This window comes from Lytechinus variegatus, chromosome 18 (assembly GCF_018143015.1).
Source record: "Lytechinus variegatus isolate NC3 chromosome 18, Lvar_3.0, whole genome shotgun sequence".
Lineage (NCBI taxonomy): Eukaryota > Metazoa > Echinodermata > Echinoidea > Temnopleuroida > Toxopneustidae > Lytechinus > Lytechinus variegatus.
This window is the reverse complement of record NC_054757.1, coordinates 9,008,989-9,035,826: the sequence shown is the minus strand read 5'-3', so window position 1 is coordinate 9,035,826 and position 26,838 is coordinate 9,008,989. Positions and strand designations below refer to the sequence as shown.

The following is a 26,838-nucleotide window of genomic DNA, read 5'->3' as shown; positions in this document are numbered from 1 at the left end:
TTTAGCTCGAGCTGCCTCTCAGCGCTCATGCATTCAAGGAATTAATCCTGCCGGGTACCCATTTACCTCACCTGGGTCGAGTGCAGCACAATGTGGATTTAACTTCTTAAATTAGTGGCAGCTTTGTGAACTGAAGAAAAATAACCCAGAACCATCATCTAAATGAAATCAAATATATCAGCTGACAAAGTAACATGTATTCAACTTAGTTCACATTATGACATTAGTGACAAATAATATTTATAAAAAACAAAAACACCAATATAAGATGAGATAAGGGACTACATGTTTAATGAATGGATGGCCTTTACAACACTGAAGTGAACATGTTTTTTATCTAACACTAAAGACTGGATGTCAACACACTTTCTATATATGAGAAAACATGAACAAACTTTAACACAAAAAGATTGTTTTTAAACATTTCACTTTTTAACGATACCTCACATAGACATTAAAATTGGACACAATTGAATCATTATTTACAAATCCATAACATATATTTAGATGCCATTTTCTAGTAACAAAGGAAGATTGAATAAAATCTTACAAGGAAATTGAACATTGCATCACAAGGACTGATTTGTTCAATATTGGCTCAGATTTGTCACTACTACATGTTGATATACAAGGCTTTAGATTGTTTTTTCCGTACTGTAAGTTGTAGGTATACCATTAACTACGAAAGTAGTTGCAGTAAAAGACTGATTTTGTGGAAAGTCTGTAAAACCAAGGTTAAGTATTACTATATCATCGTGGATCTAGATCTGGTACAGTTACATAAACTGAACTTTGTGAAATCATAAAATCTTAGCTGAAAAACGATCACACTGAAGATCGCCAACACAGATAGGCACACACGGGACAGCGTATTATTATTGCTGGAATAAAGACCTGACAGAAGTGACTGAATCCGCGCTTATTTTGCTTATTTCTCAGCAATTACACAATTTCTTCCAGAATCCTTTGGCACATATTTTTTATTCATACAAACAGACACGTCTAGAGGTGGTCATTATATAAGATTCTGTAAAAAGTCATTTTGAGATCGTTACCACAACTGGCATTTATCTTTAAGTACCCGGTACCTAAATCGGCCAATTTCACATAGGGAAATGTTCACTAATATGATGTATATAAACAATGTATATAAAAATCTAATCAATATTTCATTTTAAAAGCATTTTTCATGTATTTACAAATGAAGTATGCACATGTAATCCATAAAACAATCAGAATGACTGCACATTTTACAGAGTATTAAAATATGTATACAAATAATATTCAAGGCACATTTTATCCCATTAATGTCAAAAGGAATTATAAAAATAAAATTTATAAACATGAATACCAAATATCGCCACACATATTCTTGCAGTTCTAAGCGGGGGGGGGGGGTCTGTAGCAAAAATATAACACAAATGAGCTTTTTTACAACATATTGAATGCAAAGATAAAAGATTGAAAAAAAAGAATACTGAATTGATGATGAAGGGGGGTGATAAACAAGTCATGCTCAATTGCCAACACACAAATGATATGAAACATGCAATCTTATTTATTAGTCTCACTGTCAAAGAAATCATGGGAGAAACAGGCCTTTGTTCATGTGGGGCCGGCCCTAAGGAATTATTTTCCACTGATTGTGAAAACTTGAAACTGTACCTACATAATGGTGCTTTTTGACAGACAACCATCTATGTATTGGAGGCTATCCTTGGATAATTCGAACTTGTAGTGTATTTTTCTCTCTTTCTGTAGTTTGCTCTGATGCGCCTTGAGCATCTATATAAGAAGGAAAGTGTGCTATAAAAATGATATGTATTATCAATTCTATGCATTACTGTGTAGTACCATAGAGAAAACCCCAAAGAAGTTGATAAAAGATTTTCAAATGGCTTATCGAAAGACCCGATCCTTGTTACTTCCTGTGTGTGATCTTCAGGATAATGCCTTCCGAGGGTCGCAGGATCAACTCGGCGATGGGCATGGTGTCCTTGAGAGACTGGGTTGACTCCAGGGAGAAACGGCGCAGAATGTTCGCAACCAATACCTTTTCTTCCATTAGGGCAAATCGTTGACCTGAAAGGAGATCAGACGAAAGCCAACATACACACCATGAATCACAGAAAATAACCTTTGTGCGCAGAATAATTCTCAGATATTTTCAGCACTTTCGTGATAGATTCTAGTAGCAACCCTGAAGGCTCGAGTTTGCAACCTAACAGCAGCACAATAGCTGCAAGATTGTTCCTGATATAAAGTTGATCAGGGAACTATTTTATGAAGATCTCTGTCGGCCTTAACTTTAATCTCCTGAAGTTATGGTCATCTGAATTACAAAGAACGGATCCATCGGTGCACCCAAAGTATGCTACTTTTCGTAACTTTCTTTTGATTTTACATCCAGTGATATATTCTTTTGTTTGATAACCGGTAACCATCATCAAACAGATATTAATTGAAACTTACCAATACAATTCCTTGGGCCAGCAGAAAAGGGTACATAGGAGAAGGGATGTCTCTTGGAAGACACCTCTGGCAAGAATCTATCAGGATCAAACACTAACGGGTCAGGGAACTGCGTGGGATCTCGATGAAGGGATCCTATGGCGATGATGAGAAGGGTTCCTTTGGGGACTGTCTTACCATCTAGAAACCATGAGAAAATAACTTTTTAAAGAATATGTCGGGTTCTCAGAGGTGAACGCCATGATTTCAGCTTTTAATATTTTTCATTTATATTCAAAATAGGTCTTAAATTAACATAGGGGCATTTGATGCAGTATTTGGTACCCTGGGGTACCAAATAATAATCCGCCATTTTGTTGAATTATTTATTTTATTTTTTGCGCTGTACCCTGGGTTACCAAAAATGTGTACAAGTATATTTTAATGTTTTGTACAGATTTTTTTTTCTTTTTAGTGATCTTATGTAACAATTAATGCATGCAAATGATAACTTTATTCTATTTGTTTACTATTATTGGCATAAGATTGTATCAAAGAAAGGAAATAGGCGTTGTGATCATTGTCCCCATCATTGTCATGATTGTCGCACCGATCGTACGACCGTGATCACCATGACAACAATGTAACTGTACACTATTACAACACGAGATGGCGCTGCACAACGCCGTACCCCGGGGTACTACGGTACCCCGGTGTACGGCGTGGTGCATCATTTCTTTGACGGTATATCATGCATCTCAACTGCTACATAGATACCATACTCCCCCCCCCCTCCTGTTCTTGGCTGTGGTCTGCATGCCAAATATTTATGCATGAGGCATAATTTACAAAATAGCATTGGAAATTTTAAGAAAAAAATTTTGATTTCGTTGACTATGCTAATCAACAAATGATTCACGGATGCATGAATTCTGCTCATAATCAAGAATTAAAGGTTGAAATATTATTCTAGGTCCCGACTCTTTATGGCCATAATAGCAAATATACTATGAAAAATATAAAAAACATATTTCCATCAGGGGTGTGAATGGTCACAAATAAAAAGATCTGGAAAAAAGCTGAAGAGTGTTGAAAAAATCAGAAATAGAAAGAGCTCCTATACTTTTTTGTACAGAGGAAAGCCCAAAATAGGCTGAAATTAAGCTGAATATAAAAACAAAAAAAAATCTGAAAACAAATAAAAATCTGAACTCTCACACCCCTGATTTTCATTGAATCTGTATCTTATTTTTTACCAAATTACTTTATTTTCTATTGTTTGTGTTTTTTACCGACATTGCTAATGACACTTATAATTGCTATTCATTGTTGGAAGCTAAATAATGATGCATTAATAAATAATTATCATTTTGAAGGGCAATGAGGGATTTGAGTTGACATGCACATCTCCAAAATGTGAACCATTGAAACCATGCAAATCCCGAACTGACCATACCCGACCATTGAGAATTTTGGGCTAAAAGGTTGTGCAAGCATTAACAGCAAAATGACAGGAAATGTCGATGAAAAATCCTCTTTGGACATATTGCACAAAATGTAGATGAAATGGTCTTGGGAGGCATAATCCCCTCCCCCACCCCTTTTCAGCAAATGACGCACACAAGTGTCTCTCTTACCGATGGTACAGTCTTCTTCAAGGTCACGTCCTATGATAGGAACGGAAGGAAATATCCTCAGGGATTCCTTGAGAGCACATGATAGGTACGGAAGCTTCTGAAGATCGTCAGCCGTTACTGCTCTGTCACTGTCACCTGGGTTTAACAATGCATTGATAATGGATAAAAAGATAAAGAATTCAGCTTAGTAAATTTATAGAATTCAGCTTAAGAAATATGGTGACTGAAGTAATGTATATAGTTTGTGTAACAGTACATCAGACATTGGTGGAAACAATCTGAGGCATTTCTGTCACAACGCAGAGGGCATTTGAAGATCAGTAGCTGATACTGGAAAACGAATCATACATAGGTTACATTTATAAATTATTAACCAATAATGGTTGGATAGTGAATTAAAAAGTGGCTCGTGTGGTTAACGTTTGGAATCAAACATTAGTTATGAATGTCATGCTAAGATTTGGTTAATCATATACAGTGCTTAGGAGCATTTATTGACCATCACATAAACATTGCACAATGCATATTGTTGTTATCATCATCATCACCATCATTACTATTAATATTATTGTTGTTCAAATCTATGTTGTTGAATGTGATTTGTATCCACTTGGTCTACAAGCAGATTGGTCTTATTCTCAGATTGCCTAACACTATCAAGGCTTAACCCACTTGGTCTACACACAGATGGTCTAATGCTCAGATTGCCTAACACTATCATGGCTAAACCCACTTGGTCTACACACAGATGGTCTAATTCTCAGATTGCCTAACACTATCAAGGCTTAACCCACTTGGTCTACACACAGATGGTCTAATGCTCAGATTGCCTATCACTATCATGGCTAAACCCACTTGGTCTACTAACAGATGGTCTAGTTCTCAGATTGCCAAACACTGTCATGGCTTAACCCACTTGGTCTACACACAGATGGTCTAATTCTCAGATTGCCTAACACTATCATGGCTAAACCCACTTGGTCTACAAACAGATGGTCTAATTCTCTGATTGCCTAACACTATCATGGCTAAACCCACTTGGTCTACACGCAGATGGTCTTATTCTCAGATTGCCTAACACTATCATGGCTAAACCCACTTGGTCTACAAACAGATAATCTAATTTTCAGATTGCCTATCACTATCATGGCTAAACCCACTTGGTCTACTAACAGATGGTCTAATTCTCAGATTGCCTAACACTATCAAGGCTTAACCCACTTGGTCTACACACAGATGGTCTAATTCTCAGATTGCCTAACACTATCATGGCTAAACCCACTTGGTCTACAAACAGATAATCTAATTTTCAGATTGCCTATCACTATCATGGCTAAACCCACTTGGTCTACTAACAGATGGTCTAATTCTCAGATTGCCTAACACTATCATGGCTAAACCCACTTGGTCTACACACAGATGGTCTAATTCTCTGATTGCCTATCACTATCATGGCTAAACCCACTTGGTCTACAAGAAAATGGTCTAATTCTCTGATTGCATAACACTATCATGGCTAAACCTACTTGGTCTACAAGAAAATGGTCTAATGCTCAGATTGCCTAACACTATCATGGCTAAACCCACTTGGTCTACACACAGATGGTCTAATTCTCTGATTGCCTAACACTATCATGGCTAAACCCACTTGGTCTACAAACAGATGGTCTAATGCTCAGATTGCCTAACACTACCATGGCTAAACCCACTTGGTCTAGAAACAGATGGTCTCATTCTCAGATTTCCTAACACTATCAAGGCTTAACCCTAAAAAGACTGGGCTATTTTGGAGGCTAGAAAAACTGGGGGGGGGGGGGCCTTTTGGGCCCCCCCTAAGATCTCGGCCGTTGGTCGTCTGATCGCAACCAAATTTGGCACACACATCCTTTGTCATGTCCTCTAAAAGAAAACATAGTCAAAATACTGATATTCATTGTAATTTTTAATATATTCATAATTAATTATGCGAATATGCAAATTTTTATCAAAAAATTGAAATTTTCATACTTTGGTACCTATTGCGGTCCATAAATTCCCGTTTCAAGGTTTTCAGCTGTAAGAAGAGGTTGTTTATCATGGAATTGTGTTATTTTGTGCTTGAATTATTAGATATGCTTATGCAAATTAGTAATTACTAAATATGCAAATAAGTACTCTGCATGCGTTATGTAGAGAAATACAACATTTTTCATGTTTTATTGCATTTCACTCTCTTGCAATGAGCCAAAGCAATCTTGGAAGATAAACAAGTGATGTGTTACATGTACACTAGCTGGTGAAAACAAAGCATAAGAGATATCACATAATTTATGCAAATTATATTCATAATTAATTATGTGAATATGCAAATTTTTATCAGAAAATTGAATTTTTCATATTTTGGTACTTATTGCGGTCCATAAATTCCTGTTTCAAGGTTTTCAGCTGTAAGAAGAGGTTGTTTATCATGGAATTGTGTTGTTTCATGCTTGAATTATTAGATATGCTTATGCAAATTAGTAATTACTAAATATGCAAATAAGTACTCCGCATGCGTTATGTAGAGAAATACAATAATTGGCATGTTTTATTGCATTACTTTTCTTATGTTTTTCTTTGATTTTAATTTCTTATGTATTTCTTTTTTATGCATTTCTTATGTATTTCTTTATTTTTTTATGCAATGTTTTTCATTATTTTCATATCCTAGAACTGCTACTTGAATTCACAAGTGACATAATATAGAAAGAAACAAATAAAAATGTAGTTAGAAAACAATGTGTATAACATTCATTCAAATACCATACACTTTACACACAAACGAATACAAATTTCAATTTCTTACGTGACATGTGATACGAAAATGTTACGTAACTCCGCAACCGCGGCATGGGGGTATACAAATTTGGTATCAAAAGTTGCGCAAAACTCAAGAGAAAAAAGTCATGAAATGGCGGCGCGAACGCTTCATGCGCAAAAAAGTTATCGCGATTTATGTACAGGGGGGGACCTAAAAGGCCCCCCCAGTCTTTTTAGGGTTAACCCACTTGGTCTGCTAGCAGATGGTCTAATGCTCAGATTTCTTAACACTATCATGGCTAAACCCACTTGGTCTACAAACAGATTATCTTATTCTAAGATTGCCTAACACTATCATGGCTAAACCCACTTGGTCTACAAACAGATCATCTTATTCTAAGATTGCCTAACACTACCATGGCTAAACCCACTTGGTCTACAAACAGATCATCTTATTCTAAGATTGCCTAACACTATCATGGCTAAACCCACTTGGTCTACACACAGATGGTCTAATTCTCAGATTGCCTAACACTATCATGGCTAAACCCACTTGGTCTACAAACAGATCATCTTATTCTAAGATTGCCTAACACTACCATGGCTAAACCCACCTGGTCTACAAGCAGATGGTCTAATGCTCAGATTGCCTAACACTACCATGGCTAAACCCACTTGGTCTACAAACAGATGGTCTAATTCTCAGATTGCCTAACACTATCATGGCTAAACCCACTTGGTCTACACACAGATGGTCTAATTCTCAGATTGCCTAACACTATCATGGCTAAACCCACTTGGTCTACAAACAGACAATCTAATTTTCAGATTGTCTATCACTATCATGGCTAAACCCACTTGGTCCACTAACAGATGGTCTAATTCTCAGATTGCCTAACACTATCATGGCTAAACCATTTGGTTTACAAGCACATGGTCTAATTCTCTAATGGCCCAACACTATCATGGCTAAACCACTTGGTTTACAAGCAAATGGTCTAATTCTCTAATGGCCTAACACTATCATGGCTAAACCTACTTGGTCTACAAGAAAATGGTCTAATTCTCTGATTGCATAACACTATCATGGCTAAACCTACTTGGTCTACAAGAAAATGGTCTAATGCTCAGATTGCCTAACACTATCATGGCTAAACCCACTTGGTCTACACACAGATGGTCTAATTCTCTGATTGCCTAACACTATCATGGCTAAACCCACTTGGTCTACACACAGATGGTCTAATGCTCAGATTGCCTAACACTACCATGGCTAAACCCACTTGGTCTAGAAACAGATGGTCTCATTCTCAGATTGCCTAACACTATCAAGGCTTAACCCTAAAAAGACTGGGCTATTTTGGAGGCTAGAAAAACTGGGGGGGGGGGGGCCTTTTGGGCCCCCCCTAAGATCTCGGCCGTTGGTCGTCCGATCGCAACCAAATTTGGCACACACATCCTTTGTCATGTCCTCTAAAAGAAAACATAGTCAAAATACTGATATTCATTGTAATTTTTAATATATTCATAATTAATTATGCGAATATGCAAATTTTTATCAAAAAATTGAAATTTTCATACTCTGGTACCTATTGCGGTCCATAAATTCCCGTTTCAAGGTTTTCAGCTGTAAGAAGAGGTTGTTTATCATGGAATTGTGTTATTTTGTGCTTGAATTATTAGATATGCTTATGCAAATTAGTAATTACTAAATATGCAAATAAGTACTCTGCACGCGTTATGTAGAGAAATACAACATTTTTCATGTTTTATTGCATTTCACTCTCTTGCAATGAGCCAAAGCAATCTTGGAAGATAAACAAGTGATGTGTTACATGTACACTAGCTGGTGAAAACAAAGCATAAGAGATATCACATAATTTATGCAAATTATATTCATAATTAATTATGTGAATATGCAAATTTTTATCAAAAAATTGAATTTTTCATATTTTGGTACTTATTGCGGTCCATAAATTCCTGTTTCAAGGTTTTCAGCTGTAAGAAGAGGTTGTTTATCATGGAATTGTGTTGTTTCATGCTTGAATTATTAGATATGCTTATGCAAATTAGTAATTACTAAATATGCAAATAAGTACTCCGCATGCGTTATGTAGAGAAATACAATAATTGGCATGTTTTATTGCATTACTTTTCTTATGTTTTTCTTTGATTTTAATTTCTTATGTATTTCTTTTTTTTGCATTTCTTATGTATTTCTTTATTTTTTTATGCAATGTTTTTCATTATTTTCATATCCTAGAACTGCTACTTGAATTCACAAGTGACATAATATAGAAAGAAACAAATAAAAATGTAGTTAGAAAACAATGTGTATAACATTCATTCAAATACCATACACTTTACACACAAACGAATACAAATTTCAATTTCTTACGTGACATGTGATACGAAAATGTTACGTAACTCCGCAACCGCGGCATGGGGGTATACAAATTTGGTATCAAAAGTTGCGCAAAACTCAAGAGAAAAAAGTCATGAAATGGCGGCGTGAACGCTTCATGCGCAAAAAAGTTATCGCGATTTATGTACAGGGGGGACCTAAAAGGCCCCCCCAGTCTTTTTAGGGTTAACCCACTTGGTCTGCTAGCAGATGGTCTAATGCTCAGATTTCTTAACACTATCATGGCTAAACCCACTTGGTCTACAAACAGATCATCTTATTCTAAGATTGCCTAACACTATCATGGCTAAACCCACTTGGTCTACAAACAGATCATCTTATTCTCAGATTGCCTAACACTACCATGGCTAAACCCACCTGGTCTACAAGCAGATGGTCTAATTCTCAGATTGCCTAACACTATCATGGCTAAACCCACTTGGTCTACACACAGATGGTCTAATTCTCTGATTGCCTAACACTATCATGGCTAAACCCACTTGGTCTACAAACAGATGGTCTAATTTTCAGATTTCTTAACACTATCATGGCTAAACCCACTTGGTCTACAAACAGATCATCTTATTCTAAGATTGCCTAACACTACCATGGCTAAACCCACCTGGTCTACTAGCAGATGGTCTAATGCTCAGATTGCCTAACACTACCATGGCTAAACCCACTTGGTCTACAAACAGATGGTCTAATTCTCAGATTGCCTAACACTATCATGGCTAAACCCACTTGGTCTACATGCAGATGGTCTAATTCTCTGATTGCCTAACACTACCATGGCTTAACCCACTTGGTCTACTAACAGATCATCTAATTCTCTGATTGCCTAACACTATCACGGCTAAACCCACTTGGTCTACTAACAGATGGTCTAATTCTCAGATTGCCTAACACTATCATGGCTAAACCCACTTGGTCTACAAGCAGATGGTCTAATTCTCTGATTGCCTAACACTATCATGGCTAAACCCACTTGGTCTACAAGCAGATGGTCTAATTCTCTGATTGCCTAACACTATCATGGCTAAACCCACTTGGTCTACTAGCAGATGGTCTAATTCTCAGATTGCCTAACACTATCATGGCTAAACCACTTGGTTTACAAGCACATGGTCTAATTCTCTAATGGCCTAACACTATCATGGCTAAACCCACTTGGTCTACACACAGATGGTCTAATGCTCAGATTGCCTAACACTATCATGGCTAAACCCACTTGGTCTACAAGCAGATGGTCTAATTCTCTGATTGCCTAACACTATCATGGCTAAACCCACTTGGTCTACAAACAGATGATCTAATTCTCAGATTGCCTATCACTATCATGGCTAAACCCACTTGGTCTACTAACAGATGGTCTAATTCTCAGATTGCCTAACACTATCATGGCTAAACCCACTTGGTCTACAAACAGATAATCTAATTTTCAGATTGCCTATCACTATCATGGCTAAACCCACTTGGACTAACAGATGGTCTAATTCTCAGATTGCCTAACACTATCATGGCTAAACCCACTTGGTCTACACACAGATGGTCTAATTCTCTGATTGCCTAACACTATCATGGCTAAACCCACTTGGTCTACACGCAGATGGTCTAATTCTCAGATTGCCTAACACTATCATGGCTAAACCCACTTGGTCTACTAACAGATGGTCTAGTTCTCAGATTGCCAAACACTGTCATGGCTTAACCCACTTGGTCTACAAACAGATGGTCTAATGCTCAGATTGCCTAACACTATCATGGCTAAACCCACTTGGTCTACACACAGATGGTCTAATTCTCAGATTGCCTATCACTATCATGGCTAAACCCACTTGGTCTACAAACAGATAATCTAATTTTCAGATTGCCTATCACTATCATGGCTTAACCCACTTGGTCTACACACAGATGGTCTAATTTTCAGATTGCCTAACACTATAAAGGCTAAACCCACTTGGTCTACAAACGAATAATCTAATTTTCAGATTGCCTGTCACTATCACGGCTAAACCCACTCGGTCTACTAACAGATGGTCTAATATTCAGATTGCCTAACACTATCATGGCTAAACCCACTTGGTCTACAAACAGATAATCTAATTTTCAAATTGCCTAACACTATCATGGCTAAACCCACTTGGTCTACACACAGATGGTCTAATTCTCAGATTGCCTAACACTATCACGGCTTAACCCACTTGGTCTACTAACAGATGGTCTAATGCTCAGATTGCCTAACACTATCAAGGAAAAACCCACTTGGTCTACAAACAGATCATCTAATTCTCAGATTGCCTAACACTATCATGGCTAAACCCACTTCGTCTACAAGCAGATAGTCTTATTCTCAGATTGCCTATCACTATCATGGCTAAACCCACTTGGTCTACTAACAGATGGTCTAATTCTCTGATTGCCTAACAGTATCATGCCTAAACCCACTTGGTATACAGATGGTCTAATGCTCAGATTGCCTAACACTATCATGGCTAAACCCACTTGGTCTACAAACAGATTATCTAATTCTCAGATTGCCTAACACTATCACAGCTAAACCCACTTGGTGTACTAACAGATCATGTAATTCTCAGATTGCCTAACACTATCACGGCTAAACCCACTTGGTCTACAAGCAGATCATCTTATTCTAAGATTGCCTAACACTACCATGGCTAAACCCACCTGGTCTACTAGCAGATGGTCTAATGCTCAGATTGCCTAACACTATCATGGCTACACCCACTTGGTCTACACACAGATGGTCTAATTCTCAGATTGCCTAACACTATCACGGCTAAACCCACTTGGTCTACAAGCAGATCGTCTTATTCTCAGATTGCCTAACACTATCATGGCTAAACCCACTTGGTCTACACACAGATGGTCTAATGCTCAGATTTCTTAACACTACCATGGCTAAACCCACTTGGTCTAGAAACAGATGGTCTAATTCTCAGATTGCCTAACACTATCAGGGCTTAACCCACTTGGTCTACTAGCAGATGGTTTAATGCTCAGATTGCCTAACACTACCATGGCTAAACCCACTTGGTGTACAAACAGATGGTCTAATGCTCAGATTTCTTAACACTATCATGGCTAAACCCACTTGGTCTACAAACAGATCGTCTTATTCTAAGATTGCCTAACACTACCATGGCTAAACCCACTTGGTCTACAAACCGATGGTCTAATTCTCAGATTGCCTAACACTACCATGGCTAAACCCACTTGGTCTACAAACAGATGGTCTAATGCTCAGATTGCCTAACACTACCATGGCTAAACCCACTTGGTCTACAAACCGATGGTCTAATGCTCAGATTGCCTAACACTACCATGGCTAAACCCACTTGGTCTACAAACAGATGGTCTAATTCTCTGATTGCCTCACACTTGAACCCACCTTGTGTGCTATCAATTTTCTTTTCTAATTATCGTTTAGTGCAACATTCATATCTATTACTCACTTGGTATAAACGGTAGGTCTACAGTTTCATGTCCTGTTGGTCTAATTTTCCAGTCTGTCTACGACCCCCTTTTCTTAAAGAAAATTTGGTTCATAAACTCTAATTCATCTAACCATGTAGACAAAATGATCTTAGATCAAGTGGATATCTGATGAAATGGGTATAATCTACCTGCAAATTAGACAAAATGGCAAAGGGCTAAATGACAATTATACCAATTTGTTTAGTAGAAGTGTTTGTAGAACTGCGATGGATGAGAGTTAGACTGTGTTAGATGAGGCTAAAACTGAAATTAGACAAAGTGGATGTTGACAAAGTGGCAATTTAAGGCTGAATATTACCCTTACCAAAGACACTATCGACTTCCTGATGTAACTTCTTTTGTACTTTGGTATGATGTCCAATGAGGAATAATGCCCAAGAGGCCAAAGCAGCTGTTGTGTCATGGCCCTGAAATGAAATGTTAAAGGTAGTGTGGACTATTGGTTTGCAAGAAACATGCACCTGACCAATATCATGTTTAATCAAGTATACAGGGCTGAATCATCATTAGAGTAAATTCCAACCCTAATAAAAACATCATCACCAAAAATGTTACTATTATCTTACCATTATCACTGTCATAGCGATCACTTTTCATCTTTCATCTTTCATCACCACCACCACCATCATCATCATCACCATCACCATCATCATCATCATCATCATCATCATCATCATCATTCATCATCATCAGCATCATCAGCATCACCAGCATCATCACTCATCATCATCATCTTTATCATCATCACCATCATCACCATTCATCATTACCAACATCATCATCATCACTCAACATCATCATCATCATCAGCAGCAGCATCATCAGCATCACCACCACCACCACCACCATCATCAGCATCATCACTCATCATCATCATCACCATCATCCTCATTGTCATCATCGTCATCATTATCATCATCATTCATCATCGTTGTTGTCCTTCTCATCACAATCATCAACATCTTCTTTGTATATTCCACTTCTCCTCCTCCTCCTCCACCTTTCCTCCTTATCAACCTTCTTCATCCTCATATCCTCATCACCTTCCTCAAACTCCTTACCTCAAACATGAAGGTGTCCACCTCCTCCCGTATATCACTCTTAGTGAAACTTGGATCATCTTGCTGCATCTTCAGCAGTAGATCTAAGAAGGCAATTCGTTTCTTTGGGCCATCATTGTCATTGCCATCCACTCTCCCTTTTGCTTCATTTGATCTTTCATCAATCAGCTTTCATGCAAAAAAGGTGAGAGATAGAGAGAGGGAGAGAGTGAGAGAGAGAAAATAATAACAATAGTACTTACACTACTACTACTAATATTGTCATATTTTCCCAGGGTAAAAATCAAATTAAAAAAATATATTAATATGATATGCTTGTAGACAAGGTGGGTTTAGCCATGATAGTGTTAGGCAATCTGAGAATTAGACCATCTGTGTGTAGACCAAGTGGGTTTAGCCATGATAGTGTTAGGAAATCTGAGAATTAGACCATCTGTGTGTAGACCAAGTGGGTTTAGCCATGATAGTGTTAGGTATTCTGAGAATTAGACCATCTGTGTGTAGACCAAGTGGGTTTAGACATGATAGTGTTTATAGGCAATCTAAGAATTAGACCATCTGTGTGTAGACCAAGTGGGTTTAGCCATGATAGTGTTAGGCAATCTGAGAATTAGACCATCTGTGTGTAGACCAAGTGGGTTTAGCCATGATAGTGTTAGGCAATCTAAGAATTAGACCATCTGTGTGTAGACCAAGTGGGTTTAGCCATGATAGTGTTAGGCAATCTAAGAATTAGACCATCTGTGTGTAGACCAAGTGGGTTTAGCCATGATAGTGTTAGGCAATCTGAGCATTAGACCATCTGTGTGTAGACCAAGTGGTCTTAGCCATGATAGTGTTAGGAAATCTGAGCATTAGACCATCTGTGTGTAGACCAAGTGGGTTTAGCCATGATAGTGTTAGGAAATCTAAATTTATCTAACTTGATCATGATAAAGAAGACATGACTCACTGTATTTGTCATTTTATGCAGAATCCGCAGGCACTCGGAATGCTCCTTGCCTGACTTTGTGTTGTCAAAGAGCGGGTCTGGCCAAAACCACGGTTTCTTCTGTCTCTCCTGGATAACATCACTCATTCTGCACAAGACAAATCAACACAGCTCTTTCATAAGTTTCGCACAGAGCTTAAAAAAAAAGCTTCATACAAGAATACTGATACAAAATATATATATTTCATTTACTTTGTTTATAGTTTGTATTCCACTTAAGATTGTCTTATACAATGCGCTTAATTTACTTACATGTATTATTTGAAAGCACCTAACCGTAAGATATTATTCATGTTGTATAAGATAATCCTAGTTGTATTATTTCATGCTTAATACTTCAAGTGTGTTTATATTGTAAATAGTCTAACAAATGGTCTACATCTCACTAGCAGAACTTGCTATTTCCATAGATTCCTTTTACCAAACAAATGTAAAACAACTCATCTCTGTTATAAGTATTATATCTTGTTTGTTTTTGGGTAATAAACTCTTCCATTCATTCACTCTTTCATTCATTCATTCAAAGCCATGAACATACAAGGCTCATTTAAATATGATTCAGGTTGCTAAGGTCAAACTTGTATAAAGATATGTATAAAATATGTATAAAATAATGTTAGTGTGTGAACCACTTCACAATGAAATGTGTAATTTTACATTACACACATGTCTATCAAATAACAGCAGAAAGACTAGGGCAATTGCATAGAATACGTAAGTCCAACCCCCTATATGCGCAACCTTCATGAAATTTTCTGTCTCTGATTTCTTGTTCTTTTGACAGTGTGTAGTGTTCTCAAAGGACTACGATTTGTTCAGTCTATGAAGTGAAGTAAGACTTCAGTGAAATGGGGATCGGATGTACTAACGGGTTGATCATTTTATGGAACTGCCCACTAATGAACCATCTTTTCCACCACATTTCACTCATCATGATAGATATAAGAAACAAACGCATGCATCAAGTTGATCCAGTAAGAGTTAATAAGCAAATGTCGTGTGGAACCCTCTGAAGAGCTTACCTGATAACTGCATTCACATAATCATTGTTGCTTTCTTCTTGAGCATTTAACTGCTTCCCCATTGCAGTCTCTGTAGAATAGAGAGATAGAAAACAGAAAGTGACAACTTGAACAGGCAGGAAGATAAATATAAACACTATACATATATACGCATACATTCGTAATTCCGAAGGTTCGTTATTCCGAAGGTTCATTAGTCCGGAAACGAGGTGAGGTTCATTAGTCCGGAAATGAAGTGAGGTTCGTAATTCCGAAGGTTCGTTAATCCGAAAAAGAAATGAGGTTTGTAATTCCAAAGGTTCGTTAGTCCGAAAACTAAATGATTAACTAACCTTATTTTGTTTTCGGACTATCGAACCTTCGGAACATCGAACCTCATTTCGTTTTTGGATTACTGAACCATTTTACGCTTCGAATTAACGAACATCGAGGTATAGGCAATTTACGTGTTTAAAGTAGACACACGAAGAAAATTTCACGAAAGTGATGATTATAGACAAATTATATATGGATGGAAAGGTATTGTCTTTTTATACACAAATATGTCACTAAAAAGTCTTATAGATGTCGTGGAAATGCAAGAAATGAAATTATTAGACACCCTTCTCAGCCCCCCAGACCGACAATCACGCAGCCGAAAACGGTCGAGAATAATGACGTCACACAATCGACGTGCTCATCATCTCTCTGTGCATCATGCACTGAATCACCTTACTGACCTGTTCAATATCTTCCGAATTTACCGTTTTCTTCATGTAATGTGATATTCAATTTCTGTTTTCGACAACTTTAGACCAAACGTGAATCAGAACTGTGTTCCTTTGCCCGTTTTTATTGAATTGTGGACTGTAAAGACCAATTTTGTCCACTGCAGTCGTCATTGTGTTGCTCCACTCCAGTCAGTGAGTGAGTGAGTCGCTGCCCAAATAATATAAGTAGAGAATCTAATCAAGAACTTGAAAATCAAAAGCAGCAATTAAGAAGTAAGATTTGATAAATACAGGACTGAATAGAATCTCACATGAAAATAAAAAGAGAAAAAAGAGCTGATAGGAATGGGGAAGGAACATAATTTTAAAAAAAAATCCAGAACCAAAAAAAAATCAAAGAGTTTCGAACCAGGATCCCCGCACTCATAAAAAATCTTCGGGCGAACAGATTTGTCCACAGACCATGTCTTTATATGGATCGTGTTCATAACGATATATGAACAAAGTGCGTTTGCTGCTGTTGCCTCGCAGTGCTTCGGCAATCCAACTGCAATTCCAATCATTTCGCGATCATATATTGCCGTGTTTTTTTGTGGTTCCTGAACTTGCTACGTAATTAAATTTCATAATTTTTATTCAGTTGTGAAGACAAATGTCTATGCTTTATATCGACAATAATATCAATGTGGTGCAAGCATGATAAGTGAAAATATGCTTTGTTTATTCACGTATAATTCTTGAAAACAAATTATTTTTTCTAAGCTAAATATCGGTTACCAAAATATGTTAAATGTGCATTTCATTTTACTGTTCAGAAAATTCAAACTTTTATCTATGTAATAAGACCAATCTTGAGAGGAATAAACTATTCTAAGAGCAAAAAACGCTGATTGGAAAGATCGTCTTCAATGGGCTGCTGTCAGCTCAGCTGCTCACTGCTCGTGGTGTGACGTCACTCAGCTGGAGCTCGCCAGAGGACGGACGAAGGCAGAAATATGCCATGAAAATAAGTCATTTTTGAGAGCTGATTTCTGCAAACTCTAATCACTATTTTAAAAGGTGAAGTTATATATCTGATTAGTAATACTTCCCCTTTACAATGATGACCAAAAAAAGTCGTTATAAAATACTTTTGATTCTTCGGTTGTCTACTTTAAGAATTACGAACCTTCGGAATAAAGAACCTTCGAAATTACGAACCTTCGCAATTACGATGTGTAACCCATATATACATGTATATCTTAGGTGCTTGGCTTGGAGACATTGTTCTGATGTATCAAGAGTGAAAAGTCATCATAGTCACTATTATCATAGAAGCGGGGGGAGGGGGGTTAGAGAGACAACAACCAAGTGTAAAGTAAAGAGGAGAGGAAGAGAGATGTAAGACTTCAGGACAACGTACAAAATACCAGTTATGGTGATCGAGCTTTCTCTGTTTTTGCTCCAATCCAGTGGAATAAATTACCATCTTATAACCATAATGCAAACTCCCTTGATCAAGTTAAGACCTTGCTAAAGACCCACATTTTCAATGTCCAAATATCAGTTGTGGGTTGGTCTATGTGGAGGTGCACATCTTAGTTATGTTTTGTTTGTTTTTTTTAATTTTGTTTTGAATTCATTAAGACTATTTATTATTTTCCCTGGTAATTTAATTGATAGGCAGAAAACTGAGTGCTTAGAAAAATCTGTATAGAGCGCCCTACAAATGTTATAATTATTGCCACTATTATGTAAAGATAAAGTGGATAAAAACTGGGACTGCACAAAGATCTAAAGAGAATCATGACAACTAGGCATGACAACAAACATTAGTTTTTGATCATCAAGTACTCACAAGTGTCTATGATACCAACATAACCAAGGATATCAAACACAACCTTATTCTTAACTTTATACTTGAGAGAGGTAGATCCTTACTGCTATGGCATAACATAGTCATTCATCATCTGGAATGAATTGAGATAATAACACATTAATACTGTTTGTTCATAGGATATCTCACTTTCAAGAAAGATGGAAAAAGGCACTTGACCAGTCCATACTACCCACATACTAGTGCTGTGTTAGCATGGCCAAACACACCAGTTCCCAACCATTTCAGTTGAGATCTCTTCTGATTCTGTCAGAGCCGGTACACTAAATAAAAATATTTATGACAAATCTAGAGAGGCCATGCAGATTAATTTGTCTACTTAAAGGTCAAGTCCACCTCAGAAAATGCTGATTTGAATCAATAGAGAAAAATAAGACAAGCATAATGCTGAAAATTTCATCATTATTTTTCACAAAATAGTTATACATTATGCACAATTTTGTCACATGCAAATGAGAGAATCGATGATGTCTCTCACTCACTATTTCTTTCGGTTTTTTATTTTTTAAATCATACAATATTTCAATTTTTACAGATAATATCAACTTGACTGAAACATAAAATGTTAAACAGTGGTAACTCCACATGTTCAGGGCAAAATAAAACTTTGTTTCACAGGACAATGAGGAGAAAATTACAATATTTCATAGATAAAATACAAGAGAAATAGTGAGTGTGTGATGTCATCAGTTCCCTCATTTGCATACCGATCAGGATGTGCATACAACTTCGTGAAATTAAGCAAAAGTTGAAAATGTCATAGCTTTCTTATTTTACATCCGATTTTGATGAAATTTTCAGTGTTATGCTTGTTAGATTTTTCTCTTTCTATTCAAATAAACTTTTTGTTGGGTTAGACTTGTCCTTTAAAAGATTTCAGGTGAATATGAAAGCATCTCACCACATATAACATCCAGAACACAGAGAGTGACCAGGGGGCAGACATTGACCGGCTCCTCCTTTTGAGCAATCTCGTCAAACTTGCGGCACAAGATCTTACTCTGCTCGTCAAACACCTCAATGAAACTGTTCAGGATGGCGAAGTGGAACGTTGGAGTAAGCATCTTTCTGCGATGAAACCATTTTTCACCAGTGCTGGCAGGATAAAAAATATTTTAAGTTTCATTAGGAATATAAAAAAAAATAACCTAACTTGTGCAATTAATAGTTTACAGAATTACAGAACCTTTCACACTATTTTGCTAAGTAATGTACAGAAGTACATATATGCACAATGTTGATTTTCAACTATCTTTCAAGATCTCTCTTTCATCTTTTCCCACTTCCTTTATTTCCAAGGACCAAGATTACAACTATTAAAATTTGCTATTGTGGCAATTACCATGGAAACAAGGCCAAGAAGCAATTTGTAATCAAGGTTTCCGCAGACGTTATAAAAATAGCAAATTTATGATACTTGACATATCGTTATAAGAACGGGCCCCTGTAAAATAATTAATGAGAGTTGTGTGCATCTTCCTTTCTTTTGTTTTTCTTCCTCCTTTTAATTACCCTTTTTGTACCACTTGAAAATTCATAGGGGCTGGGGCCAAGTTGTACGCCCCCTCCCCCACCTTCCTACAGTGCTTCACTTGCCATAATGCCTGTAATTTCATTCCATGGCACATTTGCTCTCGTGGCTAATGTTCTGATGGAAAACTAACGCATCCAGCTCAACATAACAACCATTAGCAAAATGCTAACGATATTGTTATTCTGAAATAAATTGGTCTGACAATTCGAGCCTTATTGTCCCATGTATTCACATAAAATTAACATGAGAGCAACTGTCATGGGAGAAAATGCCGAGTCTAGATGTATTATTGGTATTATTACCTTGTAAGAAGACCTAAGCCAAGCCAAGGCTCCAAGAATGTGTAGACGAATCCCTTCTTGATGTGACGACTACTACTCAGGATTTGCTACATCATCAACGGGACACAGAATAAAATGGATGCACATTAATACCTTGGTCACATTTGCTCTACGGCAGCCATACGGCGAGTCAAAACAGCCGTTTTAACATTTTTTGTACCAACTACGGGTGGTTTGCATCAAAATTAATAAAACGGCAGTTTTTGTCTCGCCGTACGGCTGCCGTAGAGCAAATGTGACCAAGGTATAAGTCATACATGTATAATATTCATAATTATTCTTATATAATAATATAAATAACAATATTAACACCACTATACAGCAATAATTATTTATATAACATCAATATAAGATAACAAAGAGGGAGAAAGAGAGAGGCATGTAGCTTAATAGATAAAGAGAGTGGGGAATACTGACAGCTCTTCTGAAAGGATGCAAAACGTAGCATTCTATTTCACAAGCAATAGGTGGTGCTGCACCATCCCGAGTTTGCTTGCTCAATCTCGAGATTTTAGCGTGATTGGCCATCTTCGCAATTAATCTCGAGAGTCAAGAAACCCCGTCTCCACCATCGCAAGAAGAGCGATTCCTGCTCGAGCGAGGCATCGGTGCATTATAGTCTGATGCCGTGAATAAACAATCCTGAGTGCGTCTGACGCCGTGACTAAATAATCCCGAGTGCGTCTGCACCTACAAATTAGCGCGATAATTCGTAAAATGGCGAGCTATTTTGCAAATAATCCCAAGTTGACTTGGGATTGCAATCTCGAGATTAATCCTACGAACTAGCGCGATGATTGCATCTCCATTGCAAATAATCTCGAGATTGTTCAGATCGGGATAATTTGCCGGATCAGAAATAGCGCGCTAATTTGAAAACTTGGGATGGTGCAGACGGCCCTAATGAGATTTTTTCCAGTTCTGACAAAAAAAGCCTAATCTTTATATCAGTCACCAATCATAAAATTGGCTAATAAGAAGAGAAGTGAATTCAAAATGGAATGTTTAGGTTTACATTATGATAAAGTCAGACTCAACTGTCCCAGGGTTATGTAATAGACTGCATTGAGCAGTCAAAATAGGGATTAAAAAAGCACTATGCTCATTGTTTGATATAGGCCAAACCAAACATGTTTCATCTCTTTATCTTGTCTTGGCCAATTAACCTTTGTACGATAAACAAAGGATTCCTTAACAATCAGTAAGGAGACACTTCTCCGATAATATCTGCTATCAAATAGGTCAGGAATACTGAAGCACCTCTCCGTGTACGTGTATTTGCTTTTAGTGGGCCTGTCAAGATTGTTTTGTTTACATCGACCCACTTCAACTTTGTATTCTACAATTAGATTGAAACACATATAGGAGAGAGCATCATTACTGTTACCTGAAATGTTACAGGTTAATCTGGGCCCTGTTGTACAAAGAGTTACGATTGATTTGATCAATCGCAACTATGGACGGCCAGCAACGTCAGCATCTATTATGCATGTTTGTTCAAAATATTTTCTAGCTGTGATGTATATTCATGCATTCATTGTTTTCTTGAAAATTCACTGCGCTTCTCTTTGCATAAAGAGGACATTGTGCAAATTTCTCGTAGAAAAAAAAATGACACTGATGGATTTCCATAGAGTTACGATTGATCGGATCAATCGTAACTCTTTGTACAACAGGGCCCTGTGCGTGCATATACATCTCTAGTGGGAAGGCCATCAAAACATCTCTCAAAAAAATGGAAAGGGAGTTGAAGAATAATAGATTCTGTGGTATCTATTTGGACATAATTAGTATAAAGAATCACAAAATGATTGTTTTTTTTTAATAATAATATCCATTATTAGTCTTGGTACGCACTGAAAAGGGAGATATAGAGTAGTAGAAACTAAGGTGTCTGATTGGACAAATTTAATAATGACTGTATAAGTTCAAATAGCTCTATGAGAGAACTTCGAGAAGTAGTTTACTCTGACATAAATTTGATTATAATAAAAGCAGAAAACAAAATTAACATATCAGTGAATGTTTAGTAAAGATCCTTCATACAATAACACAGTTATGGATATAAAATGCTGTATTTTGTTACATCACATGCAAGAAGCTCCTTTAATGCAATATAAATTCCATAAGTATGCTTTTTTTCTCAGAAAATCAACAATCGGTTTACCTGTTTTACCCATATAATACATCTATAAATATCATCATCTCATAACTGCTTTGAGAAATATATCTTCCGTCACAATAAACTGAAAAATTTGGAATTCATGGAATCTACATCGAATGACATACTTAGCTGCTGCAGAAATATGACTTATTCAAAACCTTAGAAGATCACAACTCTCTTTATATACCAATATTTTCCCTAATTTTCCGCTTTCAATAAAAACCAGCTTATCATCAGAAACTAGTACTCTTAAGGCGACCGCACTCCTTACGATTGGTCTGCGACCCGATTTCAGAATAAAATGTAGTAGAATTTGATGCTAATATTGAGACTTGGAATATCTTACTGTGTAATGTTCTAAATAATCGTACGAATTCCTTTGTTCAAATCTGTGACTATGCTCTCATCCTTATTAAAATAAAAGCGACTTTAATATCTAGTCGTAATGATGTCATAGCAGTTGTACGATTGGCTACGATTTGAAACCAATTTGGCCTTTACTCCAAAATAAAGGCTTGCAATCTTTCAAAATGGTTATATTAGTCTTCTTTCAATTAATTTTAACCTAAAATAAAATATGTTCCATTCACATTTTCAGAAAATGAGCAAATGCAATTTGTTCCAAATTCGGATTGTTGGCCTTTACTCACCTCAGCATACTGTGGATTGTAGATAAAAAGACAAGGGAAAGGACCAAGCCAAAGCCGCATCAGTCCCTTGGACTTAGACCTGTAGTCCTCCACCCAATTATTAACTTGCTCAACCAGTTCTGCAGGGGGGGGGGAAGCGTAACAAAAAGATCTACTCTTTTACAATTGATTAATTGTCGCAACATGGTGTACTGTACATAGATTGTTATAGATTTATAGTTGCATATAGCTTTAATTCAGGGCCTTCGGCCCCTGGTTATATTTGGTTTGGGTTGACTGCCCATTCCATCTATCGGTGATAACTATTGTCACATTATTTACTTATGGTTTACTTTGTGGCAGTCATGGGCCACTTTCCATCACTTTATGATAGCATTATCAGGCCCAAAGTACAATCTAAAAAAAAAAAAATTTAATTGTACAATTAACTTTATATTTTATGTTGAAGGGCCCTGGATAGAGAGAAATATTTTGTTATTTTTAATTAAAAAACAAATCATTTGAACTTTATATTGGGAAATCCAGAATAATTTTACTTCTTAAATCTGACTGGCATTTCTGGTTGAAAGAGACAAGCTTTCAACTATTTATTTTGGGAGGAGAGATCTGCAGGTCATAGTGATTCAGTTTGCTGTTTGCCTCCCAGGCACAGGTGATACCAAACAAATATGTTCTGTAAAAGTGGTATGTAAAAAAAATGTAAAATATTGCTACGGTACACTAAAGAAATTCTGTGTACATAGCAGTCATAAAAAAATGTGAAACAAATATAGATGCGATACCTGGACAATTATTCTGTCATACATCAGAACCTCTTTCCAATTATCCTGCCACCCTCTCCCGTATCAATCTACTTTAATATCAGACTCCCCCTCTCATCTGTAATGCTATTCAGGGAATACTTATCCAAGGTCGGTATTGATTGGCTTTGATAAATGTCTCAATGGCCTGGGAAAATGTTTGGACTTTTTAAATTTTGGCCCTTTATGCTAATATAATAAGAATGTGTCCTATAGGGAACGGCCTTGCCCTTGAAATATCAAAATTCATCTTCAAGGCCCAGTGATTGAATCACAAATGCTTCTTTTAAGGCTTGTCTCAAAGAAGTTCTTTGACCTATAAAAAAACCCACAATGCTTCCATGAGTAAACTGATGATTAATAAATTCATTAATGTTTTTAAGAATTTTCATGGTTGTTACAAGTTACAATTTGAATATTAATCTCATTTTATATGTTCTGAAGATGAGAGTCAGAGAAACTCATAATGATAATTAATAGCGACATAATAATCGAACAGTAAGATAAAGTGTTATAGTATATGTGTGAAAAGTTCAATACATTAAAAACATAACACTTTTCAGCACAAATTAATTTATTGATTGATACATTTCAAAAAAGTCATAAAAAAAGATTAGGCCTATACATATGAAAATTGGATTACAATAATGGAAATTAAATAACAAATAAAAATAAAGATTAGGGGAATAATGTTAAATTGTTTTACCATTTGGATCCTGCTTGAACTGGTGAGTGTTGCCTAGCAACGGGATGGCGGGAGGGCCGTGAAATTTATTAAAGATGATCCACACTCTGACATAGCGGACCAATGGAACCGTTATGATGGCAACAATAGCTAGGACGAAGGCGACGAGTCCAATCCCTATTGCCATGCTGTACAGCCTTGCATGCTCCTGATAAGGACATGTAAAAACATCCGTTGAAGATTGAACGAGAGCGTTTGAATATGGGGGGGGAATTTACTACCAATTCCTTATAAACATACCAGATCGGCATATGGTCTCTGAAATCATAGTTAGTCAAATATTACTTATAGTGCTACATGAATTCAGTGGTGTTCACACTCCTAGCCCTAGGCGACAATAGCACAGTAAAATGCACACAAAGATAGCAACAAGGCTTGTCAGCAGGGTGGATTGTCTGGTGATTACAATTTTTTTCTCTTTTAATTACAAACTTTTTTGAGTGAAATTAGTTATTGTTTTATTGCCATTTACAACAACAACCAAATTTATGGCTAGAAAATTTAAAATTTTCACCTTTCATGATTTATATTCTTTTAAGCATTCAAACTTATACGCATTTATCGTGAAATACTTTTTATCCCTTTATACACATTAGGCGCATGAAGGTTCATAGATGAATAAAATTAACCCCTACAAACCAACTTTACCCTCTATGGATTTCCTAGGGAAATCAATCTTTGTGTGTACGTGTCTCTTATGTTATATATATATGGCCGGCGGTTCATAACTCCATGATGAAGAAGTATATGTCAAAATATTTCAAAAAGACATCATCATGGAGTCCTCAAGACTACAATAGTATAGCCCGCGTATCAAGGCTCCATGATGCAAAGATCATAAGTTTGAAAAAATATTTTACGAAATATTTTACGATCGTAAAATATTTTTTTAAACTCTTGGAATATTTCTGGTATTCCTTTCTGAGCCATCCAATATAATATAAATATTCATGCTGTTTGAGGCTGCGACCCTCGCGTGCGATGTTTTGAAATCGGCCGTAATACGTGCGAGGAATTAGATACTGGCCAAAATAACCAATTTTGAGGTTGACCGGAGGATGGACACGGAGTGAAATAAGGGCGAATGGTAAGAAATTAAGCTTTTATTTATTGTTGATGTCTTTTCTTAAAATAGTTTTTACAACAAATGTGCATTTTTTCCCACCTTTGCCACTCAGGGGTATCCGAACGGTTCTCTGTCTTGATGTTCGGGTAGGTGGAGCGTAGTGTAGTGTAGCAGTAGTGAAGCGCCTGCACGAACATCACTTGAGCCTGAGGTAGCCCCCCCCCAAAAAAAAAAAATAAATAAATAAAATCCTACAAACAAATACTTAATATATGCTATATACATACTCGGGAGTCTAGTACTACTACTAGTAGTATGCAATCAGAATAGCACAAGTCATAAACCCTAACTTCCCTAGCTATAAAGTTACTCAAACAATTATTCCGAATTATGGCCAACACAGATCAGTGTTTCCACTCTTCCTGAAATTCAGGAAATTTCAGGAAATTTTGACTTTTTCCAGGAAAGGTTCGGGAAATGAAATTATTCCAGGAAATTTCGGGAAATCCGAAAATCACAATTAAACATAGAAACTATCAATATTGATGATATTCAGGTTACATTTTAATGTTTCACAGCCATATACGGTACGTATCTCAAAATTTTCCGCTCGCATTTGTATTGTATTTGTAATTTTGTTCCTATTTTTAAAGAGGGCGTGCACAAAAAAATGCTAAAATCCTTGATTTTGGCCACCTAGGCCGAATTTAGGCTCGCTGTATTATTGCCCGATTTTTGTTTAAAATCAAATTTGAAAATTCCAGGAAATACCTATGAATTTCAGGAAATTTGGAATTCAGTTTCGGGAAAGTTATTTTTGAGCTGTGGAAACACTGACACAGATATATTAAGGTGGGACCAAAGGCGAAAATTCACAAATTTAATGTTCATCTCCACCTATTCCTTCGTAGTCTAATTCTAAAGAGTAAAGACTGTGAAAAGGGGATTTAATTACAGGTACATATTCATGAAGTTTCTTTCACTTATGATAAAGAATTGATTTTTCATAAACTTTGACGGAACTTACCCTGAACAGTCACGCAAGTCTCAGCCGAAGCTCATCCAGGAACAACTCAACAGACAACGACA

The 26,838-nt window shown here is 36.7% G+C and overlaps 1 protein-coding gene across 3 annotated transcripts; it reads right to left on the bottom strand.

The window, feature by feature from the left end:
- Positions 1-1,893: 1,893 nt before the first annotated feature.
- LOC121432001 (cytochrome P450 4V2-like) lies at positions 1,894-26,838 on the bottom strand. 3 transcript variants are annotated; one of them, XM_041629810.1, is made up of 13 exons: positions 26,777-26,838; positions 25,849-25,955; positions 24,645-24,831; positions 23,139-23,257; positions 20,286-20,371; positions 19,351-19,544; positions 15,864-15,933; positions 14,803-14,929; positions 13,851-14,018; positions 13,094-13,196; positions 4,089-4,223; positions 2,473-2,652; positions 1,894-2,082 (listed from the first exon to the last, which is right to left on the bottom strand). In XM_041629810.1, exons 3-13 carry the CDS (start codon positions 24,808-24,810, stop codon positions 1,922-1,924), a joined length of 1,509 nt encoding a protein of 502 aa, XP_041485744.1. In that variant the 5' UTR covers positions 24,811-24,831; positions 25,849-25,955; positions 26,777-26,838; the 3' UTR covers positions 1,894-1,921. The 3 variants fall into 3 exon arrangements, with proteins under 3 accessions (XP_041485744.1, XP_041485746.1, XP_041485745.1); XM_041629812.1 differs by lacking the exon at positions 25,849-25,955 and having other exon boundaries at positions 26,777-26,829; XM_041629811.1 differs by lacking the exons at positions 25,849-25,955; positions 26,777-26,838 and having other exon boundaries at positions 24,645-24,839.

What these genes read in the sequence shown, in the direction of transcription:
- LOC121432001 (XM_041629810.1), bottom strand. Translation starts at nt 24,810, where the DNA reads ATGGCAATAGGGATTGGACTCGTCGCCTTCGTCCTAGCTATTGTTGCC. An exon ending in GGCTTAGGTCTTCTTACAAG is followed by an intron (nt 19,545 to 20,285) that starts GTAATAATACCA and finishes TTATCCTGCCAG; the next exon opens with CACTGGTGAAAAATGGTTTC. An exon ending in TGAAGAAGACTGTACCATCG is followed by an intron (nt 2,653 to 4,088) that starts GTAAGAGAGACA and finishes CATGGTTTCTAG; the next exon opens with ATGGTAAGACAGTCCCCAAA.